The 20,119-nt window shown below is 48.1% G+C and overlaps 1 protein-coding gene across 1 annotated transcript; it reads right to left on the bottom strand.

Annotated features, from left to right (window-relative positions):
• Positions 1 to 14,912: 14,912 nt before the first annotated feature.
• Positions 14,913 to 18,719, bottom strand: LOC126534511 (sulfotransferase 1A1-like). The gene is made up of 2 exons (XM_050181778.2): positions 18,130 to 18,719; positions 14,913 to 16,257 (listed from the first exon to the last, which is right to left on the bottom strand). The coding sequence occupies exon 2, from the start codon at positions 16,229 to 16,231 to the stop codon at positions 15,290 to 15,292; it is 942 nt and encodes a 313-aa protein (XP_050037735.1). The 5' UTR covers positions 16,232 to 16,257; positions 18,130 to 18,719; the 3' UTR covers positions 14,913 to 15,289.
• Positions 18,720 to 20,119: the final 1,400 nt, after the last annotated feature.

Genomic DNA, 20,119 nt, shown 5'->3' with positions numbered 1-20,119 from the left:
CAGCGGCTTAGCTCGGTTATGCCCAGATATACGTAGCGAAAGCTAAGACATAGCATGGTTAGCCTTGGTTAGTCTTGATTGCAAGTCCAGGTCAGTCTGGTTGTCTAGCTATGTTGCGGCATTTAGCCAGTCGTTCGGCGCGCTGTTCGTCTGTTTCCTGGGTGATTCGTTTCCTCTTCATCTCGTTCCGATATCGATTCCAGGCCTCTTCCTGCTTATCAGAATAGTCGCCGGCCATACTGCCGCCTCACCTGTGGTTGCGGCGCGCGCGAGCTCTCCTTTTCAATCCTCCGACACGTTATCAGGCATGCGACGCAGCTGGCGAACCGAGAGGAGGCAAGCGCAATGACGAGGAACGTGGTGTAACGTCATACCAAACGGTGGCGGCGGAAAGGCGCGGCGCTGCCCAGCGTCGGAACATCTGTGGCTCGGTCCTACTATTGGTGCATGCGCAGTAGTGACTAGGGAGCGTGTGTGTGTGGGTGTGTGTGTGTGAGAGAGAGAGAGAGAGAGAAATATCCGCGGCAAGGCACGCGTTGTGACGTCATGTGCCTCCTCGGAGCACCGCCACGGCGAAATGGCAAGTTCGCGGGCAGTAAAGCTTTCGCTTAGAAAACTTAGAAAGATGTAGAAAGCGAGTGGGTGGAGCCTCTAGCCCAAGGATTCCCTTGTTAGGGCAGCCCGCCCTGCCTGGTCGAGGAGCGCTAGTTGCATCTCCGTATCCTTACTGGCGAGCCAAGTCTCCCCTGCGCCCTTTCGGAAAGCTTCCCGGCTATTTTGCGGTGTCTTAAAATTGGCTGGCCTACTTTGGAAATCCCACGTAATGTGGGCCAGAGTTGGCTGGCCTCTGCACTACGGACAGCGAACGCTGTACAGCCTGTGGTGAATGGCATGTTTCAAAGAAAAATTTGGATATGTGTGCGTCTGTACTCGGCGCCAGTCGTAAGAGACCCGCATGGACAGGCCAGGACTGTACTTTCTTAGCTCGCGCCATTGGGGCTCAAGGATGTCTGGTGGTAAGAAAGTGTTTTCTTCAGAGTGGTCGGCCGCTCGATTGACAAAAGCACGAGCTGCGTCGTCTGCTCTCTCATTGCTCTCGAGTCCTGCCTAAGCCGGCCACTAGATGACCATGTGGTTCTGCGTTAAGTTGGATCCTAATAGGTGAGTGGTGCTGTGTGGTAGTCTCCCGGTGGGGAAGAGTCTACGTGCGACTTGAAAATCTGCAAGGGTTATTGACGATTGTCCCAAAGCGTCCTTAGTTTTAATAGCCAGCGCAATGGCTGAAGCTTCTGCGGTATACGCAGATGCAACTCGAGCCATGGGGCAAGTCACAAGCCCTTGATCTACGAAGGAGTACTCGTAAATACCGCACCGAGCAACATCTGCGTAGACCTCAAAAAAATTCACTGACGATTACGACTCTCCCTAGTGCGAAACTTGAGCGCAGCTGTTTAGGTGTTTTGAATTTGCGATGCATTGTTGCAAATAATTTGATTCTGAGTGACAGGATCCTTTCGGCGGCAACGCTGAGCCTCTGCTCGGGCAGCTCGTTCAGCCGCAGCGGCAGATGAACCATTTCCACCGGTTGCGTCGCTGATTGTTCAGAAAGAAAGCGTGAACGTGGGGACGCGTGGCTAGCGCGGAGTGCATTCTCTAGCGGTGGCGACGCAGGTGAAGTAGCGGATGCGCACTGGATCCCAAGCCTGCGCCAGCGCTTTGTTGCCTTATACGGAATTGGCGGACACGCTCGCCGCATCCTTGGTCGCTTCTGTGGAGCTCGGCTCCTGCTGCACTCCGCTTTCGTCCCTGCCCTTTCGCCGTACTATCCTCCTCCGCGTTCCTCCTTATGCTTGCGCTGCAACCTCCTCCTTGCATTTCCTCCTCGCGCTCTCTCCGCTCTCGCCGTCTTTCATCCCTCGCTGCGCTCTACGTTCGCGCTCTCATCCTTCGCTGTGCCCGTTCTCTCGGTTACGCCGAGAGACGCCGACGTTCAACGCAGAAACGGGCACCTAAAGAGCTGAACTCTAAAGAATCTGTACTGTCGGCGCACATTCTTACACGAAATATGAATTTTACGTCGCAGCCTCTAAACGCCTTCCACCAACAGCGACCGCCTATTTGGCATGGATTGTGTGACATCAGTAAGTGGGCGCACTCCAGTACGTCGTCTGCTCGCTAAACAGTTGAAGATTACATCGTGCATTTTCTTTCGCACGTTCTGGCACCCAGTGGCGCTGCCAGGGGCGTCGCCGTTGGTTTGTGCCCGCAATTCGTTTACTAGCATGATAACACGTAGCGGCAGGCCAACAAGGCACGCACGCAAAAACAAAACGCCGCGAGGTTGCCATGAAGTATGTGGAGCCCCTCTAATCGCGTTTGATGCTTGCAGTACACAAAAGATTGGCGTTTGTTACTCTGAAGTAAACGCTTGCGGGGGCGCGATATCATTTCGTCACCACTTAGTGTTATCAGACTGCTGTGCGGCTCAAATGCGATTAAAAAAACAAACATTGAAATGCACGTTTTAGCGCACCGGGTGCCCCAAAATTTTACCACCTTGCGGGGGGACACGTATGGCTTAACATGTAATCAAATATCCAAGCTACAGAATGGGTTATGATAAATTTGCTAAAGAAGTTTCCACAGTCCACGTAGTCACCATATGCCTTCGGTATGCGTGCCGCGTCGATAATTCGCTCGAAGCAAATTTGAGCGCACTGATATCGTTTCACGCATATGCTTAGTACGGTGGTATTTTTTTTAATATTGTGCACTTGCTTCGCAACCGCACACATAAAAAACAAACCACTATAGCAACAACATGAAGCACAGCAGCTTCTTCACGGAAGAAATGGTTGATATTGGTCCATAAGGCTCCACGACTTCTCTGCTAAATACCTTGGGTGTAAAAAAGCAATACTTTAATTGTGTAAATAATTATTTTAAGAAATGATGTTAGCGCACACGTTCAATATCGATCAGTCACGGGCTCTGCACAATGTGTCAGCGACCTAAATGTCCTACGACTCCCTTTAATGAATATGTTGGTGACTGTTGAACTTTATAAATGAACGCAAATACAAGGTGATCATCGCAGGCGATAATAACATCGATTTGATAAACTTTCTGCTGATCAAGCAACGTTTTTGTGTACTGTGGAGTCAAAAGGTCATGCCATTTTAACAAATTCTGCTGCTCGTCTAACTGCGCGGACCGAATCACTCATTGATATATTTATCACCAATATAAACACAGACAACGCTTTATCGGGAGTGCTGTATTCCGGTACCGGAGACTACTTCCCCATTTATTTACTAGTTCAAGGAACATGCACACCAAGTCATTCCAAATAAGATTCAATATTAACAATCGAGAATATGACGTCGCGGACCTTGGATGCTTCTTTTAGGATTCAAAAAGGAAATTTGGGATGAAGTAACACGTGCGATTACGGGCTCGAAACCCGCTTCGAAGTCGCCCGAAGTATATCCAGTGAGTTCACCGTCACGGACCGGGACCCTTTTCGCAAGCTCCGCGGCAACCACGGCGCACCCGTCCCCAAAGACCTGGAAGATTGGTGGGAGCGAATCAACAGTGACGCCGAGTCATCCACTAAGAAGATCGTCAGCGACCTGGAGGTAGAGAAGATGGATAGCAGGTTAGCCCATCTGATCGAGGCCAAGTAGGCGCTGCTTCTCCGATGGAAGGGTAAAAGGTTTAACAGAAGATTGCGGAAAAAGATCTCCGAGCTTAACAAGGCCATCGAAGATCACTGTCGGACCCTCGGCAAGCAGCAATGGGACGAGGTCTGTGACTCGATCGACAAGCAGATGCGTAACGGAAAGTTCTGGAGCATGCTAAAACATCTCCTCAATGAGGGCAGCACCAGATACAGCCAGAGACACTCGCTCGCTAGAGCCCTGCACGAAACTACCACATCTGTTCCGGGGACGAGCTGGTTGCCAAGCTCATGACGAAGTACCTTCCCGTAGACATGAAGACGAGGAAGACCGGTTTCCTGACTACCTTGGCCCAGCTTGTCCGGAATAGGACGAAGACTTCACCGTTGGGGAAATTAGACAAGCCATTTTTGCTCAGCGGCAAGGTGCCGACAGAATCACCAGCAAGATGCTGCGGAACCCTGACGACGGTTCAATCGAATACCTCACCGAGAAGGTCAACGAGGCGGGGGAAAATGGCAGCGTCCCAGATCAACGGAAGACCGCCAACGTCGTCCTGATCCCGAAACCCGGCAAAGCTCCGAACGTGGACAACCTCCGACCCATCGCTCTCACCTCTTGCGTCGGGAAAGTGGCGGAGCATGTCGTCCTTAAAAGACTAAAGAGATATCTCGAAGAAAACAACATCTATACTCACAACATGATTGGCTTCCGTGCCGGCGTCTCGTCGCAGGACTCCATGAACATGATCAAACATCAAATCATCGATGGCAGTACCAAGGACACCAGGGCCCTGCCCGGACTCGACCTCGAGAAAGCGTTTGACAACGTCCTTCACGAATACATTCTGACCTCCATCGCAGACCTCGAGCTGGGCCCTAGACTGTATAACTACGCCCGTTCGTTCCTGACGGGGAGGAAAGCGAAGCTACGTATCGGCGACTTTGTCTCCAACGAGGTGCTCCTGTGCCCACGGGGCGCGCTGCAAGGTTCGGTCATTTCGCCTGCTCTCTTCAACATCTGCATGGTCGGCCTCTCGAGGAATCTGGCCCAAGCTGAAGGTATCAAGCACACCATCTACGTCGACTACATCATGACCTGGTGCACCGGCGGTACTGAAGGGCAAGTGGAAAGAGCCACACAAGAGGCGGTAGACGTCACGGAGCAGTATCTGCTACCCACCGGACTCACATGCTCCCCGACCAAATCTGAGTTTCAGCTTTATAGAAAAGAAAATGGCGGAAGATCCAAGGGCTGGAGACCTGTCTCGGAACGTGACATTCACCTGTTCACTTGGAGGGGTGACCCGATACCGCGGGTCGACACCATCAGAGTCCTGGGTATGTTCATCAAATCACGCGGCGGCAACAGCCCTGCGTTGCGCAAGATAATTGCGAAGACCGACAATGCTTTGGGCCTCGTGCGAAGGGTCACAAACAGACATCGTGGCCTCAAGGAGGACAACCTGCTTCGGCTCATCAACGCCTTGGTGCTGTGTCACTTCACCTACACGGTTGCCATGCACAACTGGCTTAGAGCCGAGCGAGAAAAGCTTAATGCCCTCATTAGAAAATTCGTCAAGAGAGCCTTCGGGCTGCCCGTCAGAACGCTTACCGAGAACCTCCTTCGGCTCGGCATACCATGGAAGTGATAGTCGAGGCTCAGGAACGGGCCCAGCTAACTCGGCTGTCCACCACGCCGGCCGGCAGGCGTATCCTCGAAGAGATCGGACTCGCACCCACCAAGAACTTGGCTGAAAACACCCAAATCCACAGAGAAATAGGGGGGAAGATCGTGGTCGCCCCATTGCCACGCAACGTTCATCCCGTCAACAACGCAGGTCGTCGCAAGGCAAGAGCATTGAATATACTGAAGCAAATAAACAAGGACAAGATCGAAGCAAGCTTCGTGGACGCAGCTGCATACCGAGACGCAAAGGCTTTTGCGGTTTCCGTCGTGGACATCCAGGGCAAAGTCATCAACTGTGCTTCCGCCCGGACGACAAACCCCGAGGTGGCCAAGCAAGTGGCCATTGCACTCGCCATGAAAGATGGTCGGAGCGAAAGGGTGCATAGCGATTCGAAAGTGGCGGTCAGGGCATTCCAGAGAGGCCGAGTAGCCCGGCGGGTAATGCCAATTCTGAAAGGCGCCAAACACGGCGACACCTTCATACACTCCATCCTTTGGTTCCCTGCCCACGTCGCGGCGTTTGAGGGGGTTCCTCTGAACCTCAACGAGTCTGCCCACGAGGTTGCGCGTAGCTTTACCGACCGCGCTGCCCTCGGATCGGGCGACTCTCTCCCCGGACACAGAGACACTCCTATCACGCACAATGAGCTTACTAAATTCTTTTACTTAGAAAAAAGGGTTTTCCCGCCGCCTCACTCCAAGCTAAGCAAGCTACAGGCGGTCACGCTCAGGCTCTTGCAAACGAACTCCTACCCAAATCCGGCGTCCATTAACGGCACATATCCCGAGATTTATCCGAATTATTCTTGAGTGGCCTGTGGTGAGGTTGCTACTTTGCCTCATATGCTCTGGTAGTGCGGGTCGCTGGGCCCGAAGCTCACCAAGGAAGAGTGGGACGCGCTCCTGCGAAGTCCCGTCTTTGAGGACCAAATACTGGCCGTCCAGCGTGCCCGCTTTCCGACCGGCAGACTAGATCTGTTAGTCCCATCGTGGGATTAGCCGGGTGCGCGTTCTATCACGTTTTGCTGGACCCAATAAAAGTTTTTTTCCCTTACTCACTCAAGTAAGACGCGTTGACACAGCCGATGAGGCTTGCGAGGCATTTATGGTCATCTTCAAGTGTACTTATTATGTGTGCTTCAGCGAATTTTCCTGGATCAGTGAAGTGCTTGGTAAAAGCCGTAAGCCATGGATTACTTTTGAGTGTAGGAAAAGAATAAAGTGAGAAAGAAAATTTTTCAAAGAATTTCTTAAGACGAAGTCAGTCCCGGATCTAGAAAATTTTAAGGAGTACCGCAATAAGCTAACGTCTTTTCTAAAGACTGAAAAAGGTAAGTATTTACGTGCCCTATTTCAAAAGCAGGAAATGTTTGGAAACAGCTAAATCAAAACTATACCGTACGAAATCGCCGACGGCTAAAGGCGATATCATAGTTATCGGTCATCGTCTGAAAGTTTTAGAGCTCGCAGAAAAGTTCAATAAATTCTTTAAGGATGCCGTTAGAACGGCCAAAGTGACTGATGTGCAGCGAACGACATTAACAGAAACATCCAGAGCATACAGGGTGTCCCAGCTAACCTAAGCAAAGTTTAAAGATATGCAAATACCACGTATCTGGACACAGCCAATGTAATGTTGTTTGCCGTCGCTTGGAAATGCTCAAATTATTGGGTTCATTCCGCCTAATAAGATAATTAGTCCTTTTTATTTAATTTACTTTTCAAATATTATACTTAGACGAAAAGTGTCAATGAGAAAATTGTAGAGTGACATGAAAGACTCCCGATACAGCTTTCTGTTGCTCGGTACGTGCCATGTATAAGTGTTTTTCTGAGCGTGAAAGAGGGCCGCAAATGCGCGCAAAGTGCCTCGAGCGGCCAGTCGTGCGGCAATTTTGCGTTCATTTGCGGGCTTCTTTCACGCTCGAAAAAACATTTTTATGTAGCACATATTGAGCAACAAAAAGAGTATCTCCAAGTGACGGCAAACAACATTACCTTGGTTCTGTCCAGCTATGTGACATTCGCATATCTTTGAACTCTGGCTCAAGTTAGCTGGGCAACCCTGTATATTTAAGGCCAAAAGATGAAATTGCAATACGGGACATTTATACCTCACTGTAACATACAAGAGCACGTGACGTTGATAATCTACAAAGTTACGAACTGTACCAGGAAACAATGTGCTTATTATTATAGCCACTCTGCTTACACACACACACACACACACGCACACGCACACACATATATATATATGGTGCGGTGTGTGTATCTGATGTGGTATATGTTTTGCACTGTTCATAGCATCTGGAAGATGCGTGTTGTAAAAAAGTCTTTCTGTACAAGTTCTTTTGTAAGCTTAGTTCCGTACTAATGTTTTTTGTTATATAGACATGTTTGAGCGTTTTCGTTTGCTGTATCCCATATACACGGAGGCGTCAAGCTTCCTTGAAGTGAATTTTTCACTTTTGGCCTGGGCCATCCTGCATCTTCCTGACTCAAACAAACAAACAAACAAACAAACAAACAAACAAACAAACAAACAAACAAACAAACAAACAAACAAACAAACAAACAAACAAACAAACAAACAAACAAACAAACAAACAAACAAAACGAGCAAACAAGCAAACAAATAATAATAATAATAATAATAATAATAATATTAATAATAATAATAATAATAATAATAATAATAATAATAATAATAACATACCCTAGCTTTCCTAAACTATACTCAAGAGAATCGTTCAAGAGGACGGCGAACAATACTTAATAGGCGGTATTCCCGTAACGCACACGTGAATATTTTAAGGATTGGCATGACTGGAATAGGAGACCTCCCACCTAGAGTAGAACCGGGGCTTACCCGGTTCTACTCTAGCTGAATAAAAGTTTATTCCTCCTCCTCCTGGCCAGAGTTGTCGGAAACACACTATGTATTTTAGACTTTGTCGTCTGCATTAAGTATGGAGCGCTGTGTTTCGATAGCACTGCTCTCCTTTTTGCTTAGCCACCGTGACAAGCATATACTGCAGCTTTTTTTTATTTTCTCGTGCTTTGTGCTTTGTTACTGCTATTATTTCGGCATAGTCGGATTTTTAGTAGCAAGCTTCCTTTTTCTCACAATCAATAAACCTCAGAAACAATAAGTACTTACCTGACAATACGGGAACAAAGCTATGATGTTGTCCGGAGAAAATGTTCCAGGCAGTTGATACTGCTGCCGAATGCCTCTATTTACTTCGCAGCGCTTCTTGCTCTGCTGATCTGTCGAGAGGCGGGCACAAGCTGAAGTGTCCGTTGTGCACCGGTTGTGCATATTTTATTTACACTACAACCCTGGATCGACCCAAAGGCTGATGTCAAAGTGTTTTTGCAATGCAAGTTTACCGTTTCCTCCACTCTTTCCCTCTGTTGCTCTGACCGTTTAATACCAGCTGCGGACCTGTATTTCTAAAACGCATGGGATGCAGTCCCTTTGCGTACGTGGCGTAAACTGAGGTTAAATAAAAGAATTGACAAAATCCGAGACATCAATTGCCCTGTTGCAAAGTTAGAGGTCGAGGGGTGTACAGCCCCTTCTCGTAAAGCAGTTTCGATAGGTTATAGCAAAAGCACAGCCGGGCAGTATAGACAGAGATCCAGTTTGAAGGGACACAGAAAAATGGCACGGTTGCAGTTTTTCCCGGGAAATATCTTGTGAAAAACAGCTGGTCAGAGAGCTAAAGGCGAACTCAATTTGTATCAGTTGTTATTATTCTAAGATAAAGTCCTAGAACGAACGTCCGTTTGAACAGATAAGTTATGAATGAAGGACAACCAAACATGAATTTTAAGGAGTAGTGGCCGATATTTGTAAGGTTACGGTTGCATAAATTACGGTAAGCGCAATTACCCATGTATGCCTCACCAGAACTTAGTGGGGATGATGCGTTTACCTGAGGGCAAGCTGTTACGATGATGAATTGCAAACTTGCATGATATTGAAACAGTTGGTGTTGTCCAACTGAAGGTGTTGAAAGCGACTGAAAAAAAAATTACGGCAGAACTTACTTGTCGGTGGCTGTCGGTAGTAATGTGATAAGCATTCGAGAGCAATACCGAATTTCTGATTTCGCACCTAATTAAGATCTGCAGAAGTCATTTTAAGACTTGCATTGCTTTTGTATCGTCCCACTGTGCTGTGGCGCTTGCTTGCCAATGCTTGTCATGAGAATGGCACCATGACTATGAATATATGACGCCGACGCATTGACGACGATGGAATGTCGAAGAAGGCATGGCGTCGATGGAACGACGATGGAACGGCAAATACGGCATAATGAGGACACGGTGACGACGATGACATGAGAACAATGTATTGACAATGAGTGCGTGACGGTGCTGGATTGACGACGGTGGTATGACGAAAACGGGACGACAAAGCTTGAATAAAAACACGGCATGGTCACAATACTGGCGTGACGACGGTATTAAAATGAACACATTATAGTGACTGTCCGACAAACTTGTGACAAAGATTGACGAAGAAGGATTGACGTCGATCGATCAACAAAGGTGGTATGACGACGACAGCAAGATAACAATGGCATAATGTTACTGAAGTGATGACGATTGGGAAACGACATCGTGAGGACGACTGCATAAGGACAGTGGTATGACAAAAACTGTGTGTAAACGACGGCATGTCCACGATGACAGGACGAGAGTAGGATGCTCAAGTTAGAATGAGGACACTGGAACGACAGGCGCAGCATCACGACGATGGTATGACGACTGCATGGTGAGGACTGCACGACGACTAGGCAAGTACGACAATGTCTTAACGTTGGCATGATAGCAAATTGATGGCGACGAGTGTATGACGACAATCGCGTGACGACGACGGCACGACGGACCAGATGGAGAAGCGGGAGTGACGACGATGGCAAGACCACGACTGCATGACTACCATGGTATGACTACACATACTTGATAGCGGCACTCTGAAGACGACGCAATTACGACAATGGCATGACAAGGGCGGCATAAATTCGACTGAATGACGAGAGTATAATTAGAATAGAAGGACGTAGAAGGATTGACGCCGATGGAGCGACGAAGCCGGTATGAAAGCGACGGCATGACGATAATGGGATTACGTTTGTAAAGTGATGACGAAGGTAACGCGACACACTGACGATAATGGTTTGACGATGGCTGTGTGTTAATGTCGGGATGATGACGCCGTGGTGACAGCCCGATGGCGAAGCTGGAGCGACGTTCGTGGGACGACCACAACGGTATCACGACGGTGGTGTAACAACGAATGCATGACGAATGCATGACGACGGCACCACGAGAGTCGAATGACAAAGCTGGAATGACGATGATGCAATGGCCACGACGGCATCGTGATCACGGGCATATATACGCGTAGTGGTCCGAACTAATAGGCAGCTCGGGCAACTGGACCGACATACAGTGCGTTACAACGACGTCACTAGGAGAGTCAGATCACATCGTTGGAATAGCAACAATGGAAGGACCACGACGGCACCACGACCATGAACATACACCTAGGGGTCGAAGAGGGTAGACAATTCGGGTTACTTGGTCAATGTAAGAGGCTGATAGATAGATGATTGGATGATGTAGATATATATAGATAGAACGACAGATAGAGATATTTACACAGGCTCAAAACACCTGAAGTAGGCAAACAATGCTAACCGCAGTAAAAAGTTTAACAAATTTTGAATGTGCCCAACTACGGTACTAAGACAACACCACACGCACACACACACACATGCCTATCATATATATATATATATATATATATATATATATATATATATATATATATATATATATATATATATATATGTGTGTGTGTGTGTGTGTGTGTGTGTGTGTGTGTGTGTCATCGGCTTGGTCTACGTTTACAAACAGATGGTAGTATACAGCCTTTCAAGTTCAAGTGAAAATGAAGTTGAAATGGCGAGGAATGACCGACCGCTGAAAAGAAAAACAAATGTCTTTATAACCTAATAGGTCATAGGCATGCAGAGGCGCGCGACCTCATTATCGTACTCTACGATGGATAACGGCAGCTATAGCCTGTGCTTCCGCTGCACCTTATTTCTGAGTGTTGAGGGCACAGCTATAAATGTGCATGTCATGCAGGTGTTCTTTTCTACTTCTTTTGCGAAACAGCCAAACAATCCCAAAGTGCACCTCTGCCGAAAAACAACTTAGTACCATGCACTAGATGCACGCTAAAGAACCCCTAACTGATCAGAAATTCACCCGGAGTCACTCTTTGCGGTTTGCCTCATAATAATATCGTGGTTTTGGCACATCAAGCACCAGAATATGATTTTTGGAATATGGCAGACTATTTCATGAAAAACCTATTCCATAATACTCATAAGGCAACTTGGTCTTACGTTATCTAAAAACACTGCTGGCAATAGAGAAAGTGCGTTCCACGAATGCATAATAAATGTAGTCGTACGGACAGCTAATAAACTTAAACGTCATCATTTTTGTAGTGTTCTTAATATGTTTTACATGTGAGCTATACGCCATACAAGTTGAAGCTACTACCAAAGTTGCGTGAATACAAGTCGCTCATTTCTCCTTGCGAAACAGTCGTATGGAAGAAGTTTGGTATGAAATTATCTGTATTCTTATTCTGCACAAATGATTTCAATAAAAACGTTATAAGAGGACACAGAACATGAACAGCGAGTCAGGTTAACTCAATAAACGCCTTAGCTTTGGTGGGAGGCATAAGATAAGAGAGGAGCTCATGTGTCCCGGAATCTCACACATAGCTAGACTATCTGCAATCCTGGACAAGAGCATGATCAACGCCATTACGGATCCAGCACAGTACACTAAAGTTCAAGAATTCGCAGACAACATAATTGTTGCGCCGCTACCCAGGAATATGCACCCAACACATAATAACGTCAACAGGAGAGTTGCACGAGCCAGGGCGTTAATCAAGAAAATGGATAAAGGGCGCAGAGGAGCCTGCTTTGTTCATTCGGCTGCCTAAAGGATTGAACTAAGTTCGTGGCGGCGGTAGTGGATCACCAGGGCAAATGCAGCTACTGTGCCACTGTCTGCACTAGCAAACCTGAAGTCGCTGAACATTTTGCCATTGCATTGGCACTAACAGACGACAGATTCACAGAAATATATAGTGACTCGAAAACGGCTATGAGATCTTTCAATAGGGGAAAGATTGCCCCACAGGCTGCGAGAATAATTAACATAAGACAAACAAATCTTACACGTTACATTTACTGGTTCCCAGCACACCTTGGTTCACTTGATGGCATTCCTGTCAATCCAAATGAATCGGCCAACAGTGTCGCCCGCGAACTTACAGACCGGGCAACTTTTACATATGGTTTTCATTCGGCTGGATTGGAGAACCTACAGAGACGAACGCTCATTACATACAACGAAATTACAAAACATTACTACATGGAAAGGAGGAAGTTTGCAAGCGCTCTCTATAGGCTAAACCGAGCACAATCAGTTAGGCCATAAAAACACAGTCTTATTATTCACCTGCACAAATAAAGGAATGATATGACATTGCAGACATGAATATTATATGAAAAACATGCGAAAAAGAGATATGCAGGCTTGAACATATGCTCTGGGAGTGTGGGCCGCTCGGCCCTAGCATTTCCCGGAAACAGTTTTCAGGAATGATTAGATCCCACGATCATATCCCCCAAGTCCTGGCTGTCCAGTACGCCCGTTATAGGGCTAGGAGGCCTGACCTCCCGGTCCCAACATGGGACTAGCCAGGCTGGTGGCAACACCTTGTGCAGGGCCAGAATACAGTTTTTTCCTCCTACTCCTCCTCCTCCTCCTCCTAACCTGGAATCTGGATTTATATCACGCTAATTTATCTATCAGGCACTCCATTCGTTTCATGCTGGGGATCGAGACAAAAATAATGGCGCCGTGAATTTTATTTGCACATGAATCTCCGGAAATATACGAATGCGGAGCATAGTTTTTTTAACGGGCGAGTAAAGCAGAATTCCACCGAATGCTTCAAATGGTCGAAATATACCATTTAGGCCACCTGTCCAGAGCAAACTGATGACGTTCATGATCTAAATCTTTCCTGCCAAATATTTTGTGGCATGTTGACCTTGCGATATCTGTTGCAAGTGTCCACGATATAGCAGCTCTCAGTAAGCCTTTCCTCACTGTGCCTCCCACTACGTGTGTAATTGGCCTTGGCCATAACGGCAGCACCTTGAGGGCATGTTCCCGCTATCACCACGGTCGGTCAGCCTTGTTGCACTATATGGTTGTTGACATACGGTGGCATTACATGGCACGTCAACAATGACAAATAAATGCCAAGGACCTGTGGAACCCGCCTTTAGGGACATAAATCAGAGCGAATGAAACGTGCAGCTACTAAGATACTTAGATGGGCTAGTTGGTTGCTGGCTTGATGGAAGATGGTAATAATGGCGAGCTTCGAGGACGCGACACAGAAAGAATGCACAGAGGACAGTCAGAAAGAGGACAAAGGACAGAGGAAAGGTGACTGTCCTCTGTGCAGTCTTTTTCAGTCCCGTCCTAAGAAGGCGCCGTTGTAACCACGCAGCGACTGTTTGTTGGTCACCGTACTTACTGAATGTTGTGAAATCACATGGGTTAAAATAATATTGCTTGATACACATGAAATCAAGAAAATTCTGACAGGTCTTTGTCCCCATTAAAATATAAATATGTTTTGGAAACAAATGTAGCGATTGTGATGCTTTTTTGTGATTACGGCTACGTTGTACCATCGAAAAAATATTTAATGTTGACACTTTGTTGCTGATATGTGATACTAGATTTAGTGTTCACAAGAAGGTATTCAAGTAACTCGACGACAAAATGTAGTGCGCTGACCATCTTTCGTTTTTACCAAAAAAGTAACTGCCAGAAAGCATCGCATAAAACAGTTCGAACATTAAACCCAAGCATGGTGTTAGCAAAGCTTATATCGAGTAATTTCTTACAGCATTCACTTTAGGGCGATTCACCAGACTCCACACCCAGCCTGTGCGACCCATGGATTTCCTCGGGAAGAAGTAACGGTGTTGTACCGCATCCGAAACGAATCCGCGTACACCCCGCTTAGGTTATTCAAGACTGGACGATGCACTTCCCCGTTCTGCGCCTTCTGGGGTGAGATCGCCGACACCGATCGTTTGATTTTGATATGCTCGCAGTTCGACACAGAATGAAAAGTGATGGTCGACAGCCTGCAAAAGAATGGTCTTTTGAACAGGTCCATTGAAGACGTCGTTTTTTTCCGAAGGGCCTGCGGCAATCAGGAAGAGAGTGCAACGACTGCTACTTGCCTTCATGCGAGACGCGTGGTCTTCGACATCTGGTGAGGCACGCAGTGACACTCACAGGAGGCTCAGGGGAACGATTGCCGGTTACGTATGCCAGGCTCACCCCGCCTGCTGCAACACCACCACCGCCACCACATACTTCAGAATTCAGAAACATCGTAAGTACAGATCACGTCAGCAAGGTGGACTACCTTTTATTACGAAGTAAGAGAGGCCTACAACGCTTCGCACAAACGCGGCAGATCGTTCACTGGAAAAACACAAATGACTTTCTCCAAAGGGAGAAACATTTTTTCGTGGACAGGAAGAGGCGGCTTTTTTCCACAGCACTTTAGGGAGTACTGGTGGAAGTTGCCAGGGCTCTCTTGTATTATCGTCAGACGCTGCTATCTAACACTGCAGTTGTAACAGGTACTGACGGCAAGCGAAATGTTGTGAAATGCAAAGGCCTAGCCAGTGCGACTAAGGCGGTGGTTGAACAGTTCGCGCAAGGATATTAGTTTATTTCGTGCAAATTCACTGAATACTTGCGCAGTGTACTTACGGAAGGCAAATGCCTGGCCACAGGCTGATGACGTCACTACCGAGCGTTTTTGAGGAAATCCAGTTTCTCAGCGCCACCTTGTCTGCTTCAGCGAGGAAGCTTTCGTACTCGCCTACGGCCGCGCTGCGAACAAACTCGTGCCTTGGGGGACGGTCATTTAAAAACTTCAGAACATTCTGCAACTCTGGTGAGATAGGAACGTTTCTGTTAGTCCTTTGTTGCACCAGAAACTGGACTTCCTGTCTCATGTAATCCCTAAAGATTGGACGCATCTGCTCTCTCGAAGACATGGCCAGCACGCGTTGCAACATTGCAGAGTCCCTCTGTATGCGTCGACCGTATTCTTTTCCTATGAATTCGGCAATGCGCTTGACTTGCAACACAGTTTGAGCACATAGGTCTTCGTAGGTCAAAAAGAGAACATTATTCTCGTTCCTTCGCGAATACCACGGGAGGAGGCTGCCTTCCAGGTAATCTCCGTAGCTAACAGCTCCGGTGATGAAGCGTCTAAGATACTCGCCGAAGTCGCCGACATCATCTTCGTTGATCGTGTGTGTCCTCGTTTGGTGGTAGGACGAGACACAGACATCGTAGGGGTTCCGGGCAACGTAGATATATTTAGCTTCGGAAGAAACTCGTCTATCGGCGATGGGCAAGTGAGTCTTGATGGCCCCCGATCCATGCATAGCTCCCAGGGCATCAACGCCGAAGAGCTCCAGAAACGGAGAGTCCCTGAAGAATTGCACCAAATCTGTCGGTGGTCGGCCATCGTGAAATATGCCGTATGCTATGTACTGGACCCAAGTTGTCCCGCACTTGGGGTACGTGGTGACGTAAACTTCACCAGCGCGTCCCTTGTACGACAGTGCCGAAACAACAGCGTCATCTGGAAAAAAGCGGGGCACCGCGACGCCTTGCACGACCTTGAGGTACGCCATTGTCCTAGGGGGATTTCCTGAAAAGCCTGTGGAAGAAAAGAAATGACAAAATTAGAAGTAGGTATGCATGCAGCAATATATACACTATAATTTATTCTGCCATTCTTTGAATAACGAAAATATTGGTGCAACAGATGCAATAACACGTGGTTTCATTTGTGAGTGTGAACGAGACGTGCAGTTTAGGAGTTCGCAGGGATCCATTTGTTTAGGAGAATCACAGACTGTATCTGACATTCCGAAAAGATAAAGAAGCCATCATGCTATAGTGAACTATGCACTAGTGTAATATAATTCCCGTCTGCAACTTGTTTAACTGAAATGTATGAACTGAAATCTTTTGGATAGGTTAGAGCCGAGCTGTCGCGGAATATTTTTTGCTTGCATTGAACACACAACATTGAACACATTTTGTAGCATGTGTGTAGGAACGCAAAGCACTCTTCAGCAGCTGCGTCATCTCTTTGTTACCGGATTGGGAACAAATCAGAAAGTTAAAAAAGAAAGAAAACCACGTGACGCACCTTTACTGGCTGGCGAAATCGTCTTTCAGTAGGGGATAACGAAAGGTTTCAGGACGCTGGTACTTGAAGCAAACACTAATTCGCATTTCGAATCACGCCACCACGACTGCCAATCAGGACGAAAGTTGGGGATGACAATAAACCAAGCTCCCGCAATGCTTCCCGCTCTTCACTTTGTACCGATTTTTTTTAGTGGCGTCACAGACATGACTGGCAACCTGAGTTCATAAGCCTTTAATGCTCATGTACGGTGCTCAGCTATTGTTAGTGGCACGAATTTTAACTCGCAGCGCCAGCTGTAGCGGAATTGCTGGGAGCAATGCAATGGAGGCTGCGGTCTCTTACCACAGAATAAAAGAAAAAGAAAAGAAGTAAGACAAAACCGCACACGCCCGGATGCGGCATGCACACAGCTGTTTAGCACGAATGCTCGGAGCGTTCGCACAACGCTCAACACAGCAGCGGAAGGCAGAGTGCCGCAGTCGCCCACTCCAGAGCCAACTGAGTCTAGCGCGAGAGTGAGCGCACTTGTGGTTTGCGTGCTTTCGCAGCCGTATGCAGTGCACATCTCACGGAGACTTTCTCTCGCCGTCAACGTGCGGGCCGCACACGCGCAGTTGATACCGCGACAGCACGACCGCGACGACAACGGCGACTGCGCGAACGTGCACCGAGAGCCGCTATAATCGTTGTCACAATAAACACAGCAGAGTCGAGACATGTCGCAGACACCGAGTTCTCCTAGTAAGGTTGAAAATATCATGTTTCAGACACCCTATAAGATGATTTCCTAGCGTAAGTAATAACTATAGCATTATTTAGATCTTATATATGGTGTGGTTCTTAAATGGCCCCTCACCAGGCCCCATAGCAAATTTTGGTTATACGCTGGAAGGTGTCACGTGTCCTCTAGGGAGCGTTCTGCCGCAGAAATTATTCAAAACGGCTCATTAATAGCCGAGATAGAAATATTTTAGTGCTGCGAAGCCATGATTTCAGCAGGCGGGCTCCACTGCCAAGCAAGACACTCTGTCCACTCGCACCGTTTAGCTTGCGCAAGTGAAATTCCTTCCTTACGTTCTCCCATACCAGACCTCGAGGATCGCGGGACGCATACGTCACAGGCCCCGCCATCATTCTTTTTCTCTTTGCTTTCTTTTTTTTTTCGGCGCTACGCACTTGCATTGACGTTATCTCTGACATTGTGCTCTGACGTTGCTGTCTCGTTCGCGTAGCGTACGATTCACGCGCTGTGCATAAGGAAACGTGACAAGCGATATAATTCAGTGCTACACGAATACTGAGGCATAAAAACGCAGATCGCAGAGCATGATCACGCGCTGGAACACGGTAGAAACGGCATGCTTTCGGTACCTGCGCACGGGACCGCACGACCGTGGGAAGAAGCAGACGCAGCGGAAGTACTATCGGCCAAAAAAGTAAACGGACCACGGCTCAAGTGGCCGGAGCGGCTGCGGGGCCACACCGGGGCGCTGCTATCGCGCTGCGCGCGCTGACGAAGAGAGTGCCCCGAGTGACGCCAGACTTCGCCCTCACTCTCACGCGGGGCTTCGTCATGCTTGATAAATTTCGAGTGCACCGTTCGGTTGCTCTGCTGCTGACGGTCGCAACGAAGGGGACCGTGCGTCGCCGGTAGTCCAGCACATGGCGCTGTCGTGCAGTGGCGGGCGGCCGCAGCGCATAGAAGCGCGGCACTTAGAAGGAACGAAGACCCGTTGTGATTGTTGTTTTGCTTATGTTCACCTTGTGTTTCATATTAGTGCGTGTCGCCGGCCTCCACCGCTGCTCGATTTTAGGCAGGATAACGAAAGTAGCCGCAACGGCGGCTACGGTGACGCGCGCTCTTTCACGTCCGCGCAATAAGTTAGATAGCGGGAAGCGCTGCGCAGACGTCCGAAGCTATAGTGGCGGCGCTCTACGACTCGATGCCAAGGCGACTAAACTTTTCATCGCACTGAGGACCCCTTCAAGCCATGGAATGCTTCCGTGAATAAACTTTCGTGACTAACTAGTTTCTCCGATTCGTCTTCCCAATTATCTTTTCCTGGCCGTACTTTTGTAAAGTTTCATAACAGCCTACGCATTGTAGTAGCTAACTAAAGCAGTTTTCAGAGGCGTCACTCATGTAAATAGTAAACCCACTGCTGGAGACACTGCCGGAAAAGTGCCCTTGACAGAAAAGCCGTGCCCTCATAAAGCTTCGCGCCTGTAACTTATCGGGCTGGCGTGAAAAAGCGCGCATCACTATCACTACCATTGCTGCTACTTGTGTTATGCAGCTTAAAATGGAGCAGCGGTGGATGCCGGCGACATGCACGAATATGAAACACAAGGTGAACATAAGCAAAACAACAATCAGAACGGGCATTCATTCCTTCTGAGTCCCGCGCTTCGATGCGCTGCGGCTGCCCACTACTGCACTACAGCGCCATGTGCTGGACTACCGGGGACGCACGGTCCCCTTCGTCGCGACCGTCAGCAGCAGAGCAACCGAATGGTGCACTAGAAATTTATCAAGCGTGAGGAGACCCCGCGTGAGAGTGAGGGCGAAGTATGGCGTCACTCGGGGCACTCTCGCCGTCAGCGCGCGGAGCGCGATAGCAACGCCCCGGTGTGGCCCCGCAGCCGCTCCGGCCACTTGAGCCGTGGTCCGTTTACTTTTTTGGCCGATAGTACATCTCTCTTGCTTCGGTGCGAAGTAAAGCAGAAAACACGCAGGCATTCCGTTTTTGTATTTCATTATTTCTCTAAACTTCCATTCGTCAATTCAAGCAACAGATCGCACTGATAACAGATGTTGATAACAGACGTAATCGCACGCACGCGAGTGCGTGATCCTCCGGCTTGGAACGCGGCGGCCGCGAGGAACAGGAAAGACGGCGTTCGGTTTGAAATTTCAGATCTTTCCGCGGCGCGTAGCCATGTAATACTTTGCAGACACGATCGTTAGCTCTGCGCTTGTCAGCTCAAAATGGGCAGAACTGGTGAGGGGCCCCTTGAGCGTAGAATTTGAAGACAGAAGAGGGAAGATTAATTAGGAGCTGACCAACAGTTGGGGTGTATTAGCGGCGTTCTCATGAATGCGACAAATGACGCACGGCATCGCACATGTAGCGCGTCGCATTTGCGTGAAGCACAGTAATGTTCTAGGAAGGGCGAACGACACTGATGCGACACGAGAAGGTAGTCTGGGATGGAGGAAGTCGTCTCGCGTAGTGCATGTGAACACTGGTTGATTGACACTGTTACAGGCAGTCCGCCGCACCTGTTGATCCCGATGTGAATCAGACAGCGTCTCCAGGCACATTCTAATATTTTATTTCCTTGTCGGAAATATGGGAAA

This window comes from Dermacentor andersoni, chromosome 7 (assembly GCF_023375885.2).
Source record: "Dermacentor andersoni chromosome 7, qqDerAnde1_hic_scaffold, whole genome shotgun sequence".
NCBI classification, from domain to species: domain Eukaryota; kingdom Metazoa; phylum Arthropoda; class Arachnida; order Ixodida; family Ixodidae; genus Dermacentor; species Dermacentor andersoni.
The sequence above is the reverse complement of the archived record's forward strand: the minus strand, read 5'-3'. Positions and strand labels throughout refer to the sequence as shown.

Excerpts from the sequence above, each read along its gene's own strand:
- LOC126534511 (XM_050181778.2), bottom strand. The coding sequence starts at position 16,231 with ATGGCGTACCTCAAGGTCGTGCAAGGCGTCGCGGTGCCCCGCTTTTTT.